The sequence below is a fragment of the Nestor notabilis genome, unplaced genomic scaffold, assembly GCF_000696875.1.
Source record: "Nestor notabilis isolate BGI_N333 unplaced genomic scaffold, ASM69687v1 scaffold24487, whole genome shotgun sequence".
In the NCBI taxonomy this organism is placed as follows: Eukaryota; Metazoa; Chordata; class Aves; order Psittaciformes; family Psittacidae; genus Nestor; species Nestor notabilis.
The window spans coordinates 8486-28734 of record NW_009938160.1 but is presented as its reverse complement, the minus strand read 5'-3'; the positions used below and the strand labels follow the sequence as shown (position 1 = coordinate 28734).

At 37.6% G+C, this 20249-nt stretch overlaps 1 protein-coding gene across 1 annotated transcript in view; it reads right to left on the bottom strand.

Moving 5' to 3' along the window:
- The window catches only part of THBS2 (thrombospondin 2), a 30424-nt gene that overhangs the window by 2377 nt on the left and 7798 nt on the right, over positions 1–20249 (bottom strand). The window contains exons 4-19 of the mRNA XM_010019200.1: positions 20040–20233; positions 19140–19280; positions 18798–18894; positions 17594–17764; positions 16453–16629; positions 15010–15183; positions 14428–14555; positions 14175–14327; positions 12999–13217; positions 9873–9980; positions 7966–8125; positions 6869–6987; positions 6025–6259; positions 2761–2988; positions 2026–2297; positions 990–1087 (exon numbers count right to left, since the gene is read on the bottom strand). Coding sequence (XP_010017502.1) covers positions 990–1087; positions 2026–2297; positions 2761–2988; positions 6025–6259; positions 6869–6987; positions 7966–8125; positions 9873–9980; positions 12999–13217; positions 14175–14327; positions 14428–14555; positions 15010–15183; positions 16453–16629; positions 17594–17764; positions 18798–18894; positions 19140–19280; positions 20040–20233 — 2674 coding nt within the window. The remainder of the gene's footprint in view (positions 1–989; positions 1088–2025; positions 2298–2760; positions 2989–6024; positions 6260–6868; positions 6988–7965; positions 8126–9872; positions 9981–12998; positions 13218–14174; positions 14328–14427; positions 14556–15009; positions 15184–16452; positions 16630–17593; positions 17765–18797; positions 18895–19139; positions 19281–20039; positions 20234–20249) is intronic.

Sequence of the window (20249 nt, the reverse complement as noted above, 5' to 3'; positions counted from 1 at the left end):
TTGTTATCTATAAAAACAGCCTAAAAAATTAAGGAATTTAATGCCCTGGACCACAGAATTTATCATGCTAAAACAATCTAACGGGCTATCCATTGAAACATGCTTTGTCTGACACTAAGCAGATTCTGCAAAGGAAGATACAGATAATAGCAACATGAATGAAAAACTCAAGTTTCCTTTTGACCTGTATCAGTCAATGCACTCCAATATTTTCATGCGTAAAGAAACTTTTCTTTCCAAGAAACAGGTAACTTACTTAGTAATTTAGTGTATCAAAATTTGTCTACCCTTTCTCTCTCACACAAATGAATAACTGCTATAAGCACAAACAAGAGCTTAAGAGGTAAGGTCATCCTCTGCCCCACGGAAAATGTCCTTTACAGGTGCAGTTCTTAGTAGAAGATAAAACTGACAGGGACAGTTAATGCTGATTCTTTGGAACATCAGATAAACAGCTGGGCTCTAAGGAAAGTCATGTGCCATAGCACCTCACTGTGTGCATTACAGATGTGCGCATGGCTACTTCTGCAGTATTTCATATAAGCCACTGTGGGAGACAGGATGCTGAAGCAGACAGGCCGTTGGCCTACTTCCCTGTGGCAATTCTGATGGTTCTGATTAATTTCATTCATTCAAATTCCAGAGGTTGGGGAGGAATCTCGTGTTCTAATCTTGCTTTGAGTTTTGCTTTGGAATTTTTGGTTCCTTTACAGAAAAGAATTCTTTTTTTCCCAGAAATTTCTTTTTTTCTTTAATTCAATAATATTTAGCTGATGTAAATGTTGAACCAGCCAAACTAAATTGAAAACATCTGAAAAGAAAAATAACTTATTCTAAGGATAACAAAATGTCCCCAAATATATTGGAAAAGTGTCACACAAGTATCATCATTATCAGAACTGACAAAGAAACTGATAGCATAGCTCTTACATCAAGAGAGACAAAAGTTTTGCTACTAGAAAATATAGAGGTGCAGAAACATTTCTTACTTTATTAATCCTGTTTTAGGTCTATGAATCAAATGCCACCTGTAAGCAGTATAATCTTTCCAGCCAATGTTCTTGGGATCGTGCCACAAAGTACGCACCTATAGTAGGAATACAAATGGCTTATTAGAAACAAGACTGTACTCCAGTAATTGTATGTCCACCATAGAAACTGTACTTGCAGCCAAAGCTTATTTGCTGCAGAGCATGACACTGAAAATAGTGTTCAATATTCAATGGTATGATCCCCAGACCTCTCTTATAGGGTGAGAGAAATGAAAATTTATGTCTTAAATTGATCAGTTAGTCATCTGTAGTTTCACAGCTGAAGTCACTCAAGACCATTACAGCATCAAACCTGACTTCCCTTAGGAAGTTCTGCCCCTGTTTGCACATACACACACATGCTGTCAGAGTCAGTGTTAATTTTCCTATCTGTACAAGTGACTCCACCAAAGCAGAGGGACTGCAGCTTGCACAGATGTTACTGCCTGTGGTCTGCTCCCTGAAATTGCTTCCACTCAGTCAGGGTCCTCTTCCTGCAAGGAGCTCTGAAGTGCTAAATTCCTATCCACACACAAAGCTCCACTAACTTAATTTCCAAAAGGCATGAGTTTCTTCCATGGCTGGGCCCTATTTGGAACCGCAGCAATTTTTCTCACTGTTTTCATTTATTTTTTCTTTGGTTACTGAACTCTAAACCACGTATAATTCAAACAAGCTGGAATGCCAAAGAAGCAAGTGCCAATACAGAGTTCACAAAGGATTTGTGGATAACTGAGACCTCTCACTCCTTTCTTTGGATCACAGCACATCTTCCCTTTTATACATGTAATTTTTTCCATTCATAACTTTTTATACATGTAATGTTTTCTTTGAAACACAATGCAAATATTACTGACACTAGTAATGTGGGAATTGAAGAAAAGCTGATAAATGTCTGCAAAAATTGAGGTGTGAAAAGAAATCTTTTGAGACACCTCCCTTCTTTTTAAAACATTAGTCATGCACTGTTGGCCTGAAGTTTTACATCTCTCACCTGTCCAGGTGTGTTTCCTGTGTGCCAGAGGGCATTTCTCAAGTGTTCACCAGCACCAGTTGTTGAATTTACTACTTTGAGTGACACACCAGAATAGCCATAAGCCCTGGTGGGTTTGTCCTCCCAGTAGGTCTGAGTGACCTGCTTCCACATCAGAACATAAAACCGACTGCTGGACTGGTAGCCAAACACAAAGCCAGCATAATCATCATCACGATCTGTGTTAACATAGAACGTCCCACTGAAGTCAACAGAGCTGAACTCATCATAGCCTGAGAGAGGACGAAAGAGACAAACCGTTGAGTTACCATGCTGAGTCCAGCCACCCACACCCGAGTCCCAGCTCTATCCTGAGTTTTGCTATAAGTTGTAAACTATCTTTTTCAGTTTTCTTACCTGTACAAGAGGAAGTAATTACACTTGCCTACCTATTACATGGAGGCTTCTGGAGAGAAATAAGTTGTTTACAAGGGGCATTGAAGACAGAAGGCACCATACTTATATCAAGTTCTTCAACTCGGTATTTTATTGTGTTACAGTCAGTGATTAGATGAATAGTCAAAGGCAAACAGCATTGACCTGGTTTTAATTTGGGCATATACACTGTCCCCATGTATCCGTCTAAAGCTTGCAGCACCAAAAAGGTGTGTTTATCTACATTTTTATTTTTAACTTTCCTTATTACCAGATCACTGGTTACTTTTCTGAAGATGATGCCTGACTTAAGATACTTACCTACAGCTATTCCAGGATCAGAGTTGGCAGTCTGTACCAGTTCCTTGCCTTGGTGACGAATAACCCAGTTGGGATCAATCTGAGCTGTTCCCTTGGGGTCCAGGGGGACCATCTGGAACTTTCTGAAATCAGTTTCACTTATGGCATTGTTTTCAGGGCATACATCATAAATATCTGGGATATTGTCATTGTCAAAGTCATCTTTGCAAATATCACCTCTGCCATCACCTGTAAGCAATGTGAATAAACAAATGAAATTGTTAGCAATTTACCTAGTCTTCCTAGCAGCTGTCCCACTGTTAGAAGAAATTTATGATACATATAAGTATGTTATTCTTTTGTTTCTCGAAGAACACTCCAAACAACTCCAAGGAAAACTTCATTCTCTAAAAGTCCATTTGAAGTGTTGCTGGTAATGACTGGAAGAAATCATAAACTTAGATCAGGGCCAAAACTCTTGTCAATAAACTGTCCTGTCAATAAACCGTCCTGTGGTTTATGACAATGACCAATCTGGCCCCAGTCTATATTCTGCTTTGGAATCAGGGTGGGAAAAGTTGGAAGTTTGCTATGTTGATGTAATTCACTAATTCTTGTATTACATTTTCAGTTTGATTTATCCCAGATGTGGATACAATGCAATAGTTTAATATGTGCAGTGTAAATGAATTCAAACAATAGCATTAAAAACTTAATCTTCCTGCACATTACTAAATCTATATATACTATTGAAGATACTAAATATTTTCAGACTATTATCTCTGTTTCAAGATTCGTTCGGCAACAATCCATCTAAGGTGCTTCAGACTGCAGAAGTGTCACGAAGATGTCAAAAGAAAATGGAAACAGTATTGCAGTAAAATATGCACACACTTTTAGTCTTTTACTTGCAGGTACAGCAATTTGTCTTAAAAAAAAAAAAAAAAGTAGTGCTTCAGAAAAATCTAAGAAAAAATAAAGAAGCACTGTATCCAATAGGACTAGCCTTGGAGAAATGGAAATATTAAGTTTTGTTACATGAATTACCTAAGTTTTTAGAGAACCTAAAAATACATCCTTAGAGTTCAGCTACAGTTGTGCTTCTGCCCAATACTTTTACTACACTCAATACTTTTTAAAAAAGATACTTTAAAAAGGTAAAAAATTATTTCCTTCCTTAATTTACCCATAATATTGGAGAGATATGCCTTGCCTTGAATAGTAGGTGTTGAAAGAAGGCATCTAAAAAAAAAAAAATCTCATTGCCAATGCCACTGTTATTCAGTGGCATATAATAGTACAAACACTTGAAAATATATTAGAAATGCTTGGCTAGACAAGTATAGAAACAAATTTGCAAATGGCTCCAACTTTTATAACAGAAACCACTGGATATTACACTGGGTACTAATGTAAAACCAGAACTGCCAGCTGATTTGTTTCTATCCTCATGTAGCTAAGCAGTTGATTTTAAGGTATTTGTGACTGCTCTAAGAACATGGGAATTAACACAATAGGAAATAGCAATGATCCAGCTCATTCAATATTGACCTGCTACTAGATGCTTCACAGACAAATGGAAAGCTACATTAGTATGCCTAACCAGCATAGCATTATCCAAGTATAAAGCTTTCCGAGAGAAAGTTGAATGAGTTTTAGGCAACAGCCAGAAAAAAAACCCACAGGAAAAGATAAAACATCTAGTATCTCAAAGACATTCTGCAGTTCAGATACATGGTAAATGGTCCCATTTTCCACTCTGGCAATCAGCCATGGAGAACTTCAAATCCTGACCAGCTGTGTGCTCCTGCACCTGTTTGTCTTAGTACTACTTGTAGAAAAGAGAATGAATTTCCAATTTTATTCTCTTTGCCAATATGAAAGTGGTAATTCTTGAGTCACAGGAGAATCTAATTCACTGAAAAGTCCTGCTGATGTTCATTTGGTACTGAGCTACTGCTGACTCCCTGTCAAGAAAAGTTAGAAAGTGTTTGTTTATCCAGCCATGTCCAACAGCCCTCTCCAGGGCCTCATCTTCATATGCTATAGCTCACATCTTCAAGAGCGTGGGAGCATCTTTTGGTTTTATTTATCACTTTTCCAAGATTTCTGTTGGACTTACTGCTAATGACAGTGATGAGCTGGCTAAACTGTTTATTATTTATGCTATTTGTGATCCTTACTCCATCCTTAAACACAGTCTCCCTTGCAAGATCCAGATGACAGACCACTACAACAAACTATCCCAGTTTGGGGGCACTTTTATTCTAGAATATTTCTGAAATTAAGGGGTGATTCCAGAGACTGGCAAGTACAAATATATTCCAAATATATAATTGGACTGAAGAGCTAAGTAATTTAAAAACTACTACTGACTACAAACTTCCTACTGCCAGCAGGAAAAGAGTCAGTGCTCAGGATTTTATCTTTCTAAAGGTACATAAAACCGTATTGTATAGGTACTAAATTCTTCTTTCAATTTCACCATGGAATGACTCCAGCAAGCAGTATAACTTGGAACAGAATTTGCTCACCTGTATTTATTGTAAGGGCCATTACTTGTAGATATATTAAGGTGGTTTTCAATAGATCATAAGTGTTTTCTAAATTACATTTTTGATTATGAAACTATCACTGTTTCATTACTGAAATACTGCCAAGCACAGAGAAGGACTGTTTGAGAGTAACCAGCAACATTTCACCACAGGATTGAAAAAAAGAACAATTATGTATCCATGTTTTAAATTGCAATGTGACTTTTTTTTAAAAACAGACATGTAAATCATCAGGACATATTTAAAACTACTTACAAGGCAAATTTGAGAAAAGTTGCTCATAGAAACCTTTTTTTTTTTTAAACCAAGATAGTTAAAACTTAACAACAAATTTAGACCTAAAAAACCTGAAGAAATAGTCAGGTTTTCAAAATAAAACAGAGCAGTAAACCATAATTTTTTGTCATTCTGATTTTCAGAAGGTAACTTGTTTTGAAAGAAAAAAAGCTCATTTTTCATTTTTAAAAGCTTCTATTTGAAATATTTTCCTAGATTTTTAATACGTCAATTCAAAAGAAAATGTTTTTTTTCTTTTTATATTTGTTGAAGATGTTCTTCCGTTCTACTCCTCTGACCGTGGGTCAAACTGGCCAGTTCAGTTCCATTGAAGTCCATGATGTCTCATATGTCAAAAGCAGATTTGAAGTCTCTCTCTTTATCAGGTATCAATAATCTGAGATCAGAATTGGATACTAAGAACTAAATTAAATACATATGATACTGTTCTTACCATCAGAGTCCTCCTGCTCAGGGTTGTATCTAAGGCGACAATTGTCCCTGTCATCTGGGACACCATCATTGTCATCATCAGGATCACAGGCATCTCCTTTACCATCTTTATCATGGTCAGCCTGGTTTGCATTGGGGATGTAAGGGCAATTATCCTGGTTGTTCTGGTGGCCATCTTCATCTATGTCCTCATTGTTATCACACTGGTCGCCAACAAGGTCATTATCTGCATCAGTCTATACAGAAAAAAAATTGAAGAGTAAATTTATTGTTTACTAAACACGAAAGTACAGATAGCTTGGTAGTTAATTTCTCACCATTTCAAGGACGTCTCTGAGGACAAGTGATATTATGATACCAACCATGCTTCAAGCAGGAGCAATTTCAAAACAGTATGGACACTTATTCTGCTATCAGTGGCACAAGATCTGGTCCCAAAGACATTTTCACGGCAAGTCTTTGGCCACAATCTTCATCATTCTCATTCTAGAGATCACAGAGGAATGTCAGTCTGGGCAGCACATCTTCTGATTGCTTCTGTACACTTGACATTACTTATCTGCATGTGGACCAGCAAATTCAGGCATACCAAAAGCAGCCCTAAGGCTGTAATCACTTGTCACGGGGGAATAAAGCAGTTCACCAAAGGCTTGAAGATGAATTAAAATCATCACCACTCTACTTCCCTTTGCTACAAAGAGATCTGACAACCTGAGATGTGAAAATTAGCAAAACAGGTCCACTTCTTCAGTGCTACAGTAAACAGAGACTGATAACAATTCCTGTGTTCTTTTCTCTACCCTTGTTCTGATATTACCATTAAGGAAATGGTCTCTAACATTTACCTGGTCTGGATTATGCATCAATGGACAATTATCACACTGATCACCAACTCCATCACCATCTGTATCACTCTGGTCTGTGTTATAGACGTAAGGACAATTATCTCGTTCATTAAAAATGTCTATAAAGAAAAAAAAAAGGAAAAAAGATTGAAAAAATCAGAATGATATAGTATCCAGCACAGCCAGCCTTGCACACAACTGTAAGAGTCTCTAGTAAAGAAGCAAGGCTCTTAAGGGGTTCACAGGTTTTCTGACTACTGCAACATGTTGGCATATCTCTCTGGAAAGGATAAAAGAATCCTTTCCTATATTATATGGTCCCTGGATGTTTGTGTAATTTTTCAGCCAATAACGTATGATTACACTTTTCTTCAAATGCAGATCTATCTTAAGTACTACGAAGAATCTGATAATCACAGGGATCAGAGGACTTCAAAATATTCAGAAGTTCAAGTCAGATAAGCATCCAGAAGTTTAAAATGTTAATGAAGGAAATCCAAAACTGGATTTCTTCAGCTTCTAATACTTCCTTATTCTCATAAATTTTTGAAAGACATTTAAGTGCTTTTCCCCCTCGTTAATTCTGATCAAATCAGAGTCATATAAGCATGCACTGGTAGATGAAATAAGCACCTATAATATTAAGACACACAAAAATGTGTATTTGGGTTAATGTGGGCTTTGCTTTACGCTCATAGCAAAGCTGATTAATTTCCTATAGGCATTGTGTTAAATGCCTGGATGTTCTCATGTTATTTTCCCTCCCTAAAAAGGAAAAAAGAAGTCAACAGAAGTGTTATATTAGGCACTGATTGCTTTGGAACACAGACAAATTAAATATATTTTTTTTTAAGGTTACACTGATAAAAGACTTGCTGTGAATTATTCTACAATAATATCCATTGTAGTTATCTAAGGACTTTCTGGACAACTATACGACACAGAACAGATGAAATTCAGGTCTTCTCTTTCTTCTGTCTTTTTGAGCTGCTATATCCAATTTTATTCCATGTATAAAAGTAGGTAGCCCATCTTACTGAACATAAAGCAAAGTGTACTCATGGAACAGCACTTAATTTGCAAAACTGAAAGCATACCATCTCCATCAATATCCACAGCACATGAGTCACCCTCCCCATTATTATCTGTGTCAATCTGAGCAGGGTTGTGCACATAGGGGCAATTATCACAGCGGTCACCAACTTCATCCTTGTCATAATCAAACTGACGAGGGTTGAACAAAAGAGGGCAATTGTCCTAAGTAAGAAGAAACAGAAGATTTCAGAATATAAATCACAACTCAGGAGAGCATACTATGAAGTGTCAACCCTTCCTTTTAATCTTGGACAGAGGCCAAAAAAAACCCAACCAAAAATCAAACTATTAATCCATATATTTTTCAATGAACAAGCTGTACCTTCACTGAAAATCTTGGTGATAATGGGGTGCCATCTGGCCAGCCTGACTCACTGGATGGTTTTGTACGTGATACGTAAAATGTGTTCGTATGTCACTAGGATAGCAACAGGTATTTTAAATTGGATCTGTATTCATACTTCAGCAAAAGTGTCACTGGTATGTGCATTTTGTTTCTTCAAAAAACCAAACCATTTTGCAAAATCAGGCCAATATCAGCTGCATTTTATATTTTCTGAGAAAAAGTAATTATTACTCTGAGGGGATTTTTTGGAACAAACCAGTAACAATATTCTCACTTTTAAACCACATATTTTGATTTTTCAATTTAAAAAAGGATCAAAATTTTTGTGGGTTCTGTTATATTGTGTATGATAATAAGATGTAAAAAGTTTCAAAAAGCATACCTTTTAGGGGAATTTTGAAAGTTTCACTTCAGTTTAATCCCTAATTTGAAAGTCTGCCAGAACAAGAATTCTTATGTTTCACACATACTCAAATTACACATGGGCTTTTGCACAGGCACAAGGAAGTACTTCGTGTGGAAAGCAAAGAACAACAAAACCAAACCTAAATAATGGGAGTGAGGGCTTCATCAGCATCATGGAATCTGAAGGGAGGTCATATGGGAAAAAAAAATTTAAACTCATTTTTTTCTGTTAAAGCAAAAACCATTTAGTAGGAAATAGATTTTTAGCACATTTCAGATTCCTCAGAAATACATTATATATGCAAGGACAAGATATAGTGGCAATTAAAAAATTTATGTTGTTCATAAAACAATTGCTCTGGCTACAATTTTTCAAATCATGTACTAAATCATATTATTTTATCAAATGATTCTTTTGTTTTTGAAATCTTCCAAATAGAGATATTCCGTGAACATAGTTCTAACCCAGCTTTAACCATCTGAAGCTTTAGGGCGTCTAGGCTCCCTCTGAAGGAAACAAACAGGCACAGTAAACTCCAAAAAACTAATTCACTCATTCTCAACATGTTCAGAAAAGGCAGAGTGAATCCCACTTTGGAGGTGTCCCTTTTACTGGATGTAACGGAAGAACATGTTTAGACTATTTATCTTTTAGACTCTACAGGTAAATGAATTTCAGTCTTGCTGGCAGATGTAGAGGAGGAAAGTATGAACCACGCTAGGTACTTTCCTCCTGTCATTTCCCATTGATGCTGGCTGTGTTTATACTTATTAATACTCATCATCCCTTGTTTCCAGCATACCTCAGATATAGTATTTATCAGCTTTTCAAATACAATGGACCTATCATTCTCCCATTACAAAATAAGAAATCCAAAGCCACTTTCCATTAATCTGTTAGTATGCACACAAGTAAACCCAGAACTGATACAGAGAACATAATTCACACCCAGGTTCCCCAGGCTGCTTTGCTCTTCACAGTGCTACTCTCTTTTTGACCGAAACCAGTTTTACTGTGTACCAGATATCACCCAGGGAAGCCACTGCAGAATAACTCAGCTGAAGTACTGAAAAATAAAACTCTCATCTATTGTAATGCTTTTCCTTAAAACCAGATGTTTAGGTCAAGTGTACTGGAGACACAGAAACATATCTTACTTTATCATCTTCAACACCATCATTGTCATCATCCTCATCACAGGCATCTCCTTTGCCATCTTTATCAAAGTCTTCTTGGCCAGAGTTAGGCAGAAGGGGGCAGTTATCCTGGCCAAAAGAAATAATCAATGCATTATGTCTACATTATGTCAGAATGACTTGCCTGGGCAGAAGAGTAGATATGGTACACCAGAGACTATAAAACAAGATCAATCACAAATACTTTTTAAATGCGTTTGTTTGCTGCCAAAGATAGGAGTTCATTTGCTGCTTTCATATTGCAAAGTACGTGAAATGCATCTGCAAATCATTCTATTTCCCAGCTCTCCTTCTGTCAAGGCAATGTTTCCAGTAAATTTCAGATGAAACTATCTAGCAGAGAACAAGCACACCACATGTACACACATGCACCCTTACATCAACTTTTTATAGACAATTCATGAAGTACGTTTGAAGATTATACATAAAATGACCAGGTTTGGCAGCCAGAAAAATAAAGATACAAGCCAGGAGATGATCTTCAGAAATAGTTGCTCACATGGAAAGTTACTGGAATGAAGTAGTACACAGCAATGAAGGGGTACACAGTAAGAAAGGGTTTTGGAAAAAGTGCCCTTATACTGTTCTGCAGAAGAGTGCCTTGGCAATCCCATGCTCCCATGGCTTTGAAGACAAAAGGCAAATGTACCTCTATTTTGTATCACAGCTGTGTAAATTATTTTAAATGAGCAAGTCTTACATTACACTGAAAAAATAAGTGAAAGTTTGTCAAACTTTTATTCCTTTTAAAAATACATGAATCAGCTAAAAATGGATTGCAATTCTACCAGTGGCTAAGAATACACCTGTTATTCTCACTTCTTCTCACATTCTGTATCTACTGTACCAAACTGAATCTGCCAATTGCATGCAGAAATAGCCTTTTTGTAACATATATCCTAAGAAAATGAATATTGTAGTAAGAGTCTTAGCCATGTTTTCAATCTCAGTGCTTTTAATAGCATAGGTAATTCAAGACAAAGAGAACTAGAAAACTTGTGATAAATATCAAACCCCCAATGCAAGTCCAATTTTTTTATGGCACTTTTACACCAAATACCTGTGAACAGCCTTGACTGTCCAATTCAACACTGGTTACCAGTGACACAAAAAAACCTAATTTTGAAATAATGAAAGAAATTAGTTGAAGCTTGCCCAATCACTTTGTATGTTTGTATCTACGTTTTTCTTCCTGCATTCTCTACAGATTTGAGTCCAGTTTCATATAAATCAAATAGTAAGGTAAAGACCTCACAGGTATCAAGTTCCTATAAACTTTAGAAAAAGAGGTAACAGGACAGAGAGGAGAGATCCTAGCAGTGCACTCTAAAAGTTTGTTATTAGAAAGAACTTCTTCCTTCACCTTCCACCTGGGAACTCAACCTTGATGCACAAACCTACAGGAAACTAGGCTTCTTGGGTTCACCTATTGACAAAGTTGTGTGTTGGTATGATACATCTTAGTGAAAATATGTTACCTGCATGTGAATGAAAAAGAAATTCACACTAAAAGATATTACTAAGGTTTTGGTTTTAATTACACCTACTTGCTTTATTCATACAGTTTTGCTTAGGCAGTAAATTAATTTTCAACCATTACTAGCTCAAGAAGGCAGCCTTGGTTTAGTCTTTTTAACTGAGTTACTCAACCTCAATATTTTATAATGAACATAAGTACCTGAAAATACCTGCCATTTTTAAGGTTTTTTGGAGGGGTTGGAAGGAGAGCCTTTAAGTGAAGTACTTGTGCCTATTAGATCAACAAATATATTATAGAAACCATGAATCAACCTTTGGAAACAGTTTTTTCTAATGGGTTCAGCATGTTGATTTTTAATGAAAAGTAATCATTTGCATTACATCTTGAGTCAACGCGTTGCAGATTCTGATGATAGGAACTGAAAAAGCATATATGTACTGTAATTGCTGAATTGGCTGGATCCACAATGAACAGACATCGGCTACAGTGAGGAAGATCAACATTTGAGGCTCAAATTTCCATTACAAACTCTTCTGCTGATAAAGCCTAGATTCACAACTTCAAATCTGAGTGATTTGATTCTCTCAAACAATCTCTCAAACTTTCCTAATCTCTTGATTTGTATTTGGTTTTTTTAAACCACTGTAGTGGTCTAGAACTCAGTCATTTTTGCATTTCCTTCCTCATTTTTTAAGCATCCAAGCAGGCTCACCGTTTCTGAGCAATTGCCACTGGAAGGAACCTCAGGCCAAGAAGCCAAGGAGAACTTACAGTGTGCTTCAGGTGGGCACAGAACCAGATCCCAGAGGAGATACCATGGTGGGCACTCACTGCTAAACCTACATACTGTTTTTAGGCTCTCTGATGCTTATTTTCTCCTTGGTGTAGTAATGTTTCATGTTCACAATAGCACAGCTGCAGTAGCAAGAGTGGAGAACAGGCCCCTGCCAAGTCTAGAGCCAGTGATGGCAGGCAGGTCATTCCCCTTGGGAGGGTGAAAGCTGGGACTTCACTTCTCTGATGGGTTAAGAGATGCTGAATCTCCTATCCTCTCCCACTGAGCTTTTGTGATAAGGCGAACTTCTCTGTCTACTGTTTTCATAGGTTCCTACTGCCAAAAATTTTTTCAGGCTCTCAATCCAGTTTTCACAGTGTGACCTGCTTAACTCTTTAAAAGGAAGGGGTAGTTCAGAAAAAGATTTAGAACTGTAGACCTTACATGGCTGTCTGTCTCGTCACAAGTCTTGCAGGTAGGATTTCATACTCAGATTCCTGTTTAGTTCTCAATAGCTGTGTGCTCTACACCCACATTTAGGCATGGGTTTGGTTCCACTCAGTGTGCTAACCCTTCACAAGCATCCAAACCTTACACATATTCTGAGTAGGAAGAAATCCACAGCAGAGGACTTTGGATTTTATTCTGAGGATCTCTTTCTGGGTCTACTGTTAGGTAAATACACATTTCACAGCATTTTCTAGAAAATGAGCATACTGTAACAGACAAAGCTACCACCAGCTTGATGCTGAGAAGTATTACTCAACTATTTAGGAAAAGGAAAGAAAATTTGGTTATTGTATAGCATTTTCATCAACTTTTTTTTACTTACCTTCACACAATGATATGTTGCATTAGCAGCACAGACCAAGTTATTATTAGGCCAGCCATCCAAATCTGAATCCTCACCACAGATGCGCCCATCACCAGCATATCCTGTCCTGCATTCACATTTGTACATAGGATCACTGAAATGGCCCAGATAGATGCATTCTGCAGACTTATGGCAGCTGTGTGTCTTGTCCTTGCATGGATTCTCAGGTTCACAGACCTGTAACAGACCATATTCACTGAAACCTGATGATATTCACAGCCAGCTGTGTGTGCCTCAACTTTGGCAAAAATCAGGCCAGTTATTTAGATGCTTAAAGACAGAACTTTGCTTTAATCGTGGTTAGTAAGTCATACTGCTCTGCCAGCTCACAACTCCAGACAATGTGTACAATGAAAATAATTAAAACAAACAACAGGAAAAATTGGACATTATTCAAAAAGCAATTAAAGTGAGTGATTAACATTTTCAGAACTCTGCTTTCATCCAGATGTCATTAATCCCTAGGAATTAACTGCAGCAGAAAGTGAAATGTGCTCACCTCTTTCTCTTTAGTATTTTGCCTGTCAGTATGCAAGGACTATCTTATTTTCTTAAATCGGAGACCTTAATGAATTCTCATGTACAATTTCATGTGTACAATGTACACGTACAGACATCATATTTTCATTAACAGTGTCTGAGAATCTCACATAGATGTTCTACATTTAGATTTCACACATTGAACTAACCACAGATTGATTCAACAGCAACAAAGAGAAGGCATCCCAGACATCTGGTTTAAACTTTTTTTGTCTTGTCTGTCAAATCATAGTCTTCAATATTACTTCCACTTCTGTTTTTCACCATTAAGAGTTGTTGATTTAGGGAATAAGAACTTCAGACATATGTCTAATGACATCCACATTCTCAGCATTATATCTATGGAGAGAACGACACTGATTCTTCAGTTTCTAATCCCCAGAGTAGGTATATACACTTGAGAGAAAGGAGAGCACAGCAGGCGCATGTTTGCTCCTGGCATTTAGCACTCAACTAAATGTTTGGAACAACTGTGCAGATGTCAGGTTATCTTATCTTTGGTACCCAAGTTTATCACATGCTTTCATTCACAGATATTTTCAGGTGGGAATTACTCAGTTTCAAAGCCCTCAAATTCTCTTCAACATCACTTACTTGCTTCTCTGTCTTGGCAACTTCCAGCCCTACCCCATAGGGCTGACTTCCTTTATAGCGTGGAGGACATGGCAAGCAGTGGAAACCCGGATTTGTGTTCACACAGCGATGGACCTGATTCACCTTAAAGCAAATGTCTGACACAGCTATACACTGCAGGAACAGAAAGAAGAAATCAGTGAAATGGTTATGTAATTCCCAAATAATGAAAATTTCAGTGATTTCCTGATGTTAATGGAAACAAAGCCAGTACCTCATCAAGATCCTCACAGACAGTACCATTGCCAAGGTAACCTGCAGGGCATGGCCCACATGACCAAGACCCATCTGGGTAACTGTTGCATTCTGCTCCAGGAAAGCAAGGATTTGACAAACACCCATCTGGCAAAGGCACATAAAAGTGTATATATCAAGTTAGGAGCATAAGAGACATATAAAATTTCATTTAAGAAACAGGTATTCTCTGTTTATTAGCTTAACTCATGTCTGAGGCAACAGATTCTTACAAGAACCCTTAGAATTATGGTTATTAAATTCATGTAATATAGTATTGATTTAATACTAAAATATTAGATTGCTATATACACTTGAATACTTCCAAACATACTGAAGTCTTGTTTAAGAAATGCATCCTTGTTCAGAAGTCAGTATTAAGAATATATATAAAAATCCCACCGATATAAAAATCTAAACAGCATCCAAAATAGTCAAATATGCTTTCCCGAAACAAAGGTAAAATTATTAGATTTCTGTAGTTTTGATTTGTAATTATCCATCAAAGAAATTACAACAATAACAATTAGTCAGACTGCATAAAGAATGAATAAATACCAACCAATTGGGCAATCCTTTTTATTGCACATATCGTGTTGCTTGGTATCTCCCACACATGGCTTTCCTCCATACTGTGGCTCTGGACTGTTACAAAGGCGAGACCTCTCACGAATTCCTCCGCCACAGGTAACAGTGCAGGCAGACCATGGAGACCAAGGACCCCACCGGCCATTCACTAGGACATGCAGAAAAGAGAAGAGCATCACAGGCAACATAGTGGGGACAACATTTGGTGCCAATGACAACTCTTTCTTCAGATCCTTGTCTGGATACAGTTTCTCACTATGAACATATGAAGAAATATGCTGGCACACCCTTACACTGAGATAGCAATATTTCAGAAACAAACAAAAAACATCCAACTGCTTTATAGGCATCTTTTGGCCAAGAATTCAAAACAACATGCTGTGCCCAGTGGCATGGTGTATTTCCATTTAAGTTGATGAGAACAAATATAGTGTCTTCAAAGCTCCCTACTAAGCTTTCATTTTTGTACAGAAAGCAGAGCGTGATGACAGGATATAAACTTCTGCTGAGCCAAACCTCAGCTCTGTGGCTTTTTTTATTCTCAGTAAGATTACAGCTATTATTTTTGTCTTGTAGTCCATTCAGTGTATCTTCAATAGTATTGCTTGACTCGGTATAAATAACTTATTTCAATTATTCTTCTGCATGTTTTAAATTGGTACAGTTCTGCTGATCCTTCTATCATTTTCTTGAAATACAAACACCTTAGAACCAAACTCTGTGTGTGTTCTTGGTACTGCAAAAACCCGTAAGGGCCATGGTGTGTGTCCTTAAATAACCTATTCACTAACTTTGCATGCACAGCTAGATCAGAAAAATAAACAAAGTGAATATAACTATTTAAGCACTACTGGGTTGGAAGCCTGAAATCAGTTTCAAGCTCGTATTCTGTAAGTAGAATGGAAAGGCTGAACAGAGGAGGGAACAAAGAAATATATACAAAGGGAAAAGAGTGAGGAAAAAACATATGAAAGGAAAGTGAAAATGAATGGAGTGAATGGTTTCTAAAAAGATCAAAGAGTGTATATGAAGAAAATTATAACAACAGTTATATGTGTGAAATATGTATGCATACTTCCAAAGAAACCTGGCTACTGAGGGACTGTATGTCTATTCCTGTACGACATCAGCTTCCTTTTAGATAGTGTTTGTATTTTTGATATGCAGAGATAAATCACTAAGTTATAAAGTAATTTCTCAAACTATTAATGTTTAAAGCCAAATCACAACTTGGGAGGTTTACAAAACCTCTGACTCTATTGCTGTCTTCATTTCAAAAGCACCCTTGTGTGTTATTTCATCCCAAGCTATAAATTACATTTTCCATCATAGAAATTCACTGAAATTTATATCTAAATAAAAAGAAAATTAGCTGGAGTATTATCGCATGACCTTGGATTCAAGGCCACAGACGTACCTGGACATGGAACTTTCTCACACTTCTCTGTTTCACGCCCATTTCCCACACAGTTTTTCCCACCCATCTGAGGAATAGGGGAATTGCAGAGGCGGATGCGAGTGATATTTCCTACTCCGCAGGTAACTGAACAGGAAGACCAGGGAGACCAGTGACTCCAGCCACCGTCTTGACGTACTGTGAGAAAAAACAAAACTCAAGAAATAGCCCACCTGCAGCAGTGATGCAAACTCACATGCGAAGTTAACCTTCTAATAAGCCTCTCCGTACATGTGATGAATGTCCCATGTCTTTCCTACCACTATCACTTACAAAGCCCAGCACATAAGCTCAGGCAGTCAAGCTTTCTTAAGAATCTAACCAACATATAACTAACATGGATGTTATATATTTAAACATTTTTATATTTAATACTAAAAATAATCTTGTTCCAATGAAATAAAGACTTGTTTAAAATGCGTGTTTGGACATCTAGCAGCTTCAGCAATAGCCTTATGTACTAAAGTAGCCTGGATATAGCAGCTACCTGAAACATTATTAACTAACTGGAGTATGATCCTTTTAAAGTGTCTTAAATGTAAAAGCAGTTTGATATTTTGCAAAAGTCTTCTATGATTATCATACTCCTAAACACTACTAAGCTAATGGAATAGGCCAATAATTGTGAATGAATGGCAGATTAAAACATGGCTCCGTGTGTCATGATTATGAACTCAGCATTATCTCCAAACTCACTTCAAAAAAGAGACTCCCGTTCAGAGAATCGTAGAATGGTTTGGGTTGGAAGGGACCTTAAAGATCACCTAGTTCCAACCCCCCTGCCACAGGCAGGGATACCTTCCACTAGACCAGGTTTCTCCGGGCTGCTTCATAATGTTAAAGAAAATATGACCCAGTATTTTACGTTTAACAGATCTGAGCCCAGAATGCACATACCTATTATACTGTCAGGAAAAGAAGAAATATTTGAGAGGGGTGAGATGACAAAGAATCTAACACTCACTACTTTAAATATGCATACATGAGTGTGCAAATACACACTGTCCTGACTAGTGAACATCTACAGGAAATCCAGACCAAGCTTGTTTTCAATTAGAGATGTCCAAAGAAGCTTAAAAAAAAAAAAATAATTATTACTTACTGCGATGGTCACATTTCTTAAAGCTGCACATCCTTGTCTGGATGTGCGGGCCTGTACAAGCACTCCTGGTCACATCACACGACCTTCCTCGCATCTGAGTCCCAGAGCCACAGGTAACTGAGCACTTTGTCCAGTCTGACCATGGTGACCAGCCTTCCTCACTGTCATCAGCTGCAGAGCAAAAGGTAACAAGAATTGCTTAGCATCACTATTATCGTGCTCAGAAGACCTTCACTTCTCTTTCTGTAGAACATGAACTTTGCCCTTCAGATCTCTCTTTTTCTAATTTTGCTTTCCCAAACTGCTGCTGGACTTAGGGAATTATAATTTAATGTAATGAGAGGTTAGCCCAGATAAGAATACTGGATCTTCATGAACTAGCTTGCAGTGTTTGTATGAGGCACTGACCTTTGGAGGAAGAACATTTTATCTCTAGAATGGACTGAGACAAAAATTTGACTTCCCAACTGCCTCTGACTTCAGAATATAGGTCAGTATAATGAAATGTGGCCCCGGCTCTTAACACAACATAACAGCGTACATGATCAAAAGCACGTTGTAAGAGTATGCCCTATGCTCTAAACAGGCAAAAAACCTCTGAGTACCTTCCAATACATTTTTGTTTAGAGCATCTAAGCAACCAGCATCTTCTGTAACTGCCCTGTCTAGTACACTGAAGTCACTTAACCAGTGAAACTATTAAAACTGCTATCACTCTAAAGTCTAGTTCACAGCCTGCAATGCCATCTTAAATGTGGAACAGATTGTCAAGGTTTATAAGTAAAGCAATATGACAAAGAAGGAATAAAACTGAGTAACAGAATGACAGTAACAAAGAGGAGAAATAACTTGAACTCTGAATAAAACAACAGTGCACAGTGCTATTGCAAACTAACAAAAATCAGAATGTCCAGACTTGGGAAACACAATTGGGGAGGAGCATGCATCTAACCTTTAGTTGCCAACTTAGCTAGGCAAGTTATCAGCTTACTTCTAAGCAACCAATATAATCACGGAAGAGAGAACAACTCCTCCAGAAGGTAACTTCAAGCAGTCAAGTTACTTCATGTGATCTTTACATACACCTAATTTTTGTATTTGATCTCACCTGCCTTTACCTCTTACTTGTTTTGACCTTTCCAACACACTAGGAGTGATTTTAAATATTACCAGAGAGTATCTTTCTTTTTGGCTAAATACTCACAGTGAGAGCAGACTGGACAGCATTCACCTTCAACAAAAGATGGATCAGCACAGGACACTGCTGGGCAGGTGATTTGATGGCATACAATTTTAGAATCCTACAGGCAAAGAAAGCAATTTACTGACATGCTTACATCCAGAGGCAAATAAAGGTAAGCATCTGGGGAAGTTTCACATATGGAAATTCGAGTTATTCTGTCTGTCATGGACATGGGAACTACTTTTTATAAATATCAGTAAGTCTAGGTCAAGCGCTTCAGTAAATGTGACTTGACCTGGACAGTTGGGCTCAATTAAACCCACTATCCATTTCTGCAGAAGAAGAATGTTTCCAAAACCTTACCTGGCAGGTGCACTTGGTGCAGCTATCTACAATCCAGCTTTCATTATCTGCAAAGACACGACCATCCTGCCAGCAAACTGACTGGTTCTTCAGTGTTTTGTTAGGCCCAATCAATTCCCACATAATTTGGTTCTCTTCAGACTAGAGGATGAAGTAAATGAAAGCAAATTGTGTACTTTGTAAGCAAACCATTCTAAATATACAAAACTGAGACACTAATGGATTTAATACTTCCATTTTTAAAAAAAAATGTATTTTTACATATTTGTGTACATATAGATGACCTCAGGTAGTGCAATACTGCACAGCAATTCTTCAAATAACAGTACAAACAGTCGTACAAAACTAAGAAATCTGTTCTTCACACTTTTGCTTTCCTCTAGCACAGCTCATCTTTAGATGGGAAGATTTTAGTCCTGAGATATATGGCACAGTAATAAACTTCCTTCAGAAAGAACTAATTGATTCAGAATAAGAGGGGCAGACTACAGTAATATGTCATCATCATACTTCATGTTTGGGTACCCTGGTTAGCGACTTGCTAATGTTTTCATAAATGGCATAAGCATGGTAACATCACTTTAACAGTACACAGGCAAGGTTGAGTTTGTTAGCTTTTGATTTCCAAATCTGCAGTAACCACAGATTTCTCCCACATATGAATGCATGTGTGCACTTTTAAGCCCAGTCTATGAAAAACAAGCCATCGCTTAAGTGTTATGCTCAAGAGCTTCCTAACTAGTCACATTGAAAATGTCGGTCATCCCTACATTATGTAGATATGCCAACAGGTATACATGTGTAATACAGAAATCTATTAACTGCCTCTGGTGTAAAACAAAGAAGGAAAGAGCACTGCACAGCAGACTTCTTTGAGTTCTACAAACTTACAGTACTTACCACTTTTTGGAGGTTATCAGCTAAATTGTTCACCACAATGCGCAGACCGGTGAGCTCTGTGAACATTGTGCCCAGCTCTTCACAGGAGCGGTCACAGAACTCTGCCTTCTCTGGTTTCTCGCCCACATACTCAGTTGTAACAGCGGGACTCAAGTGAAGGATTTCTGTGCTCTCGTTGATGGTGTTCGCTTCAGCTGGTAGCAAGAAAGG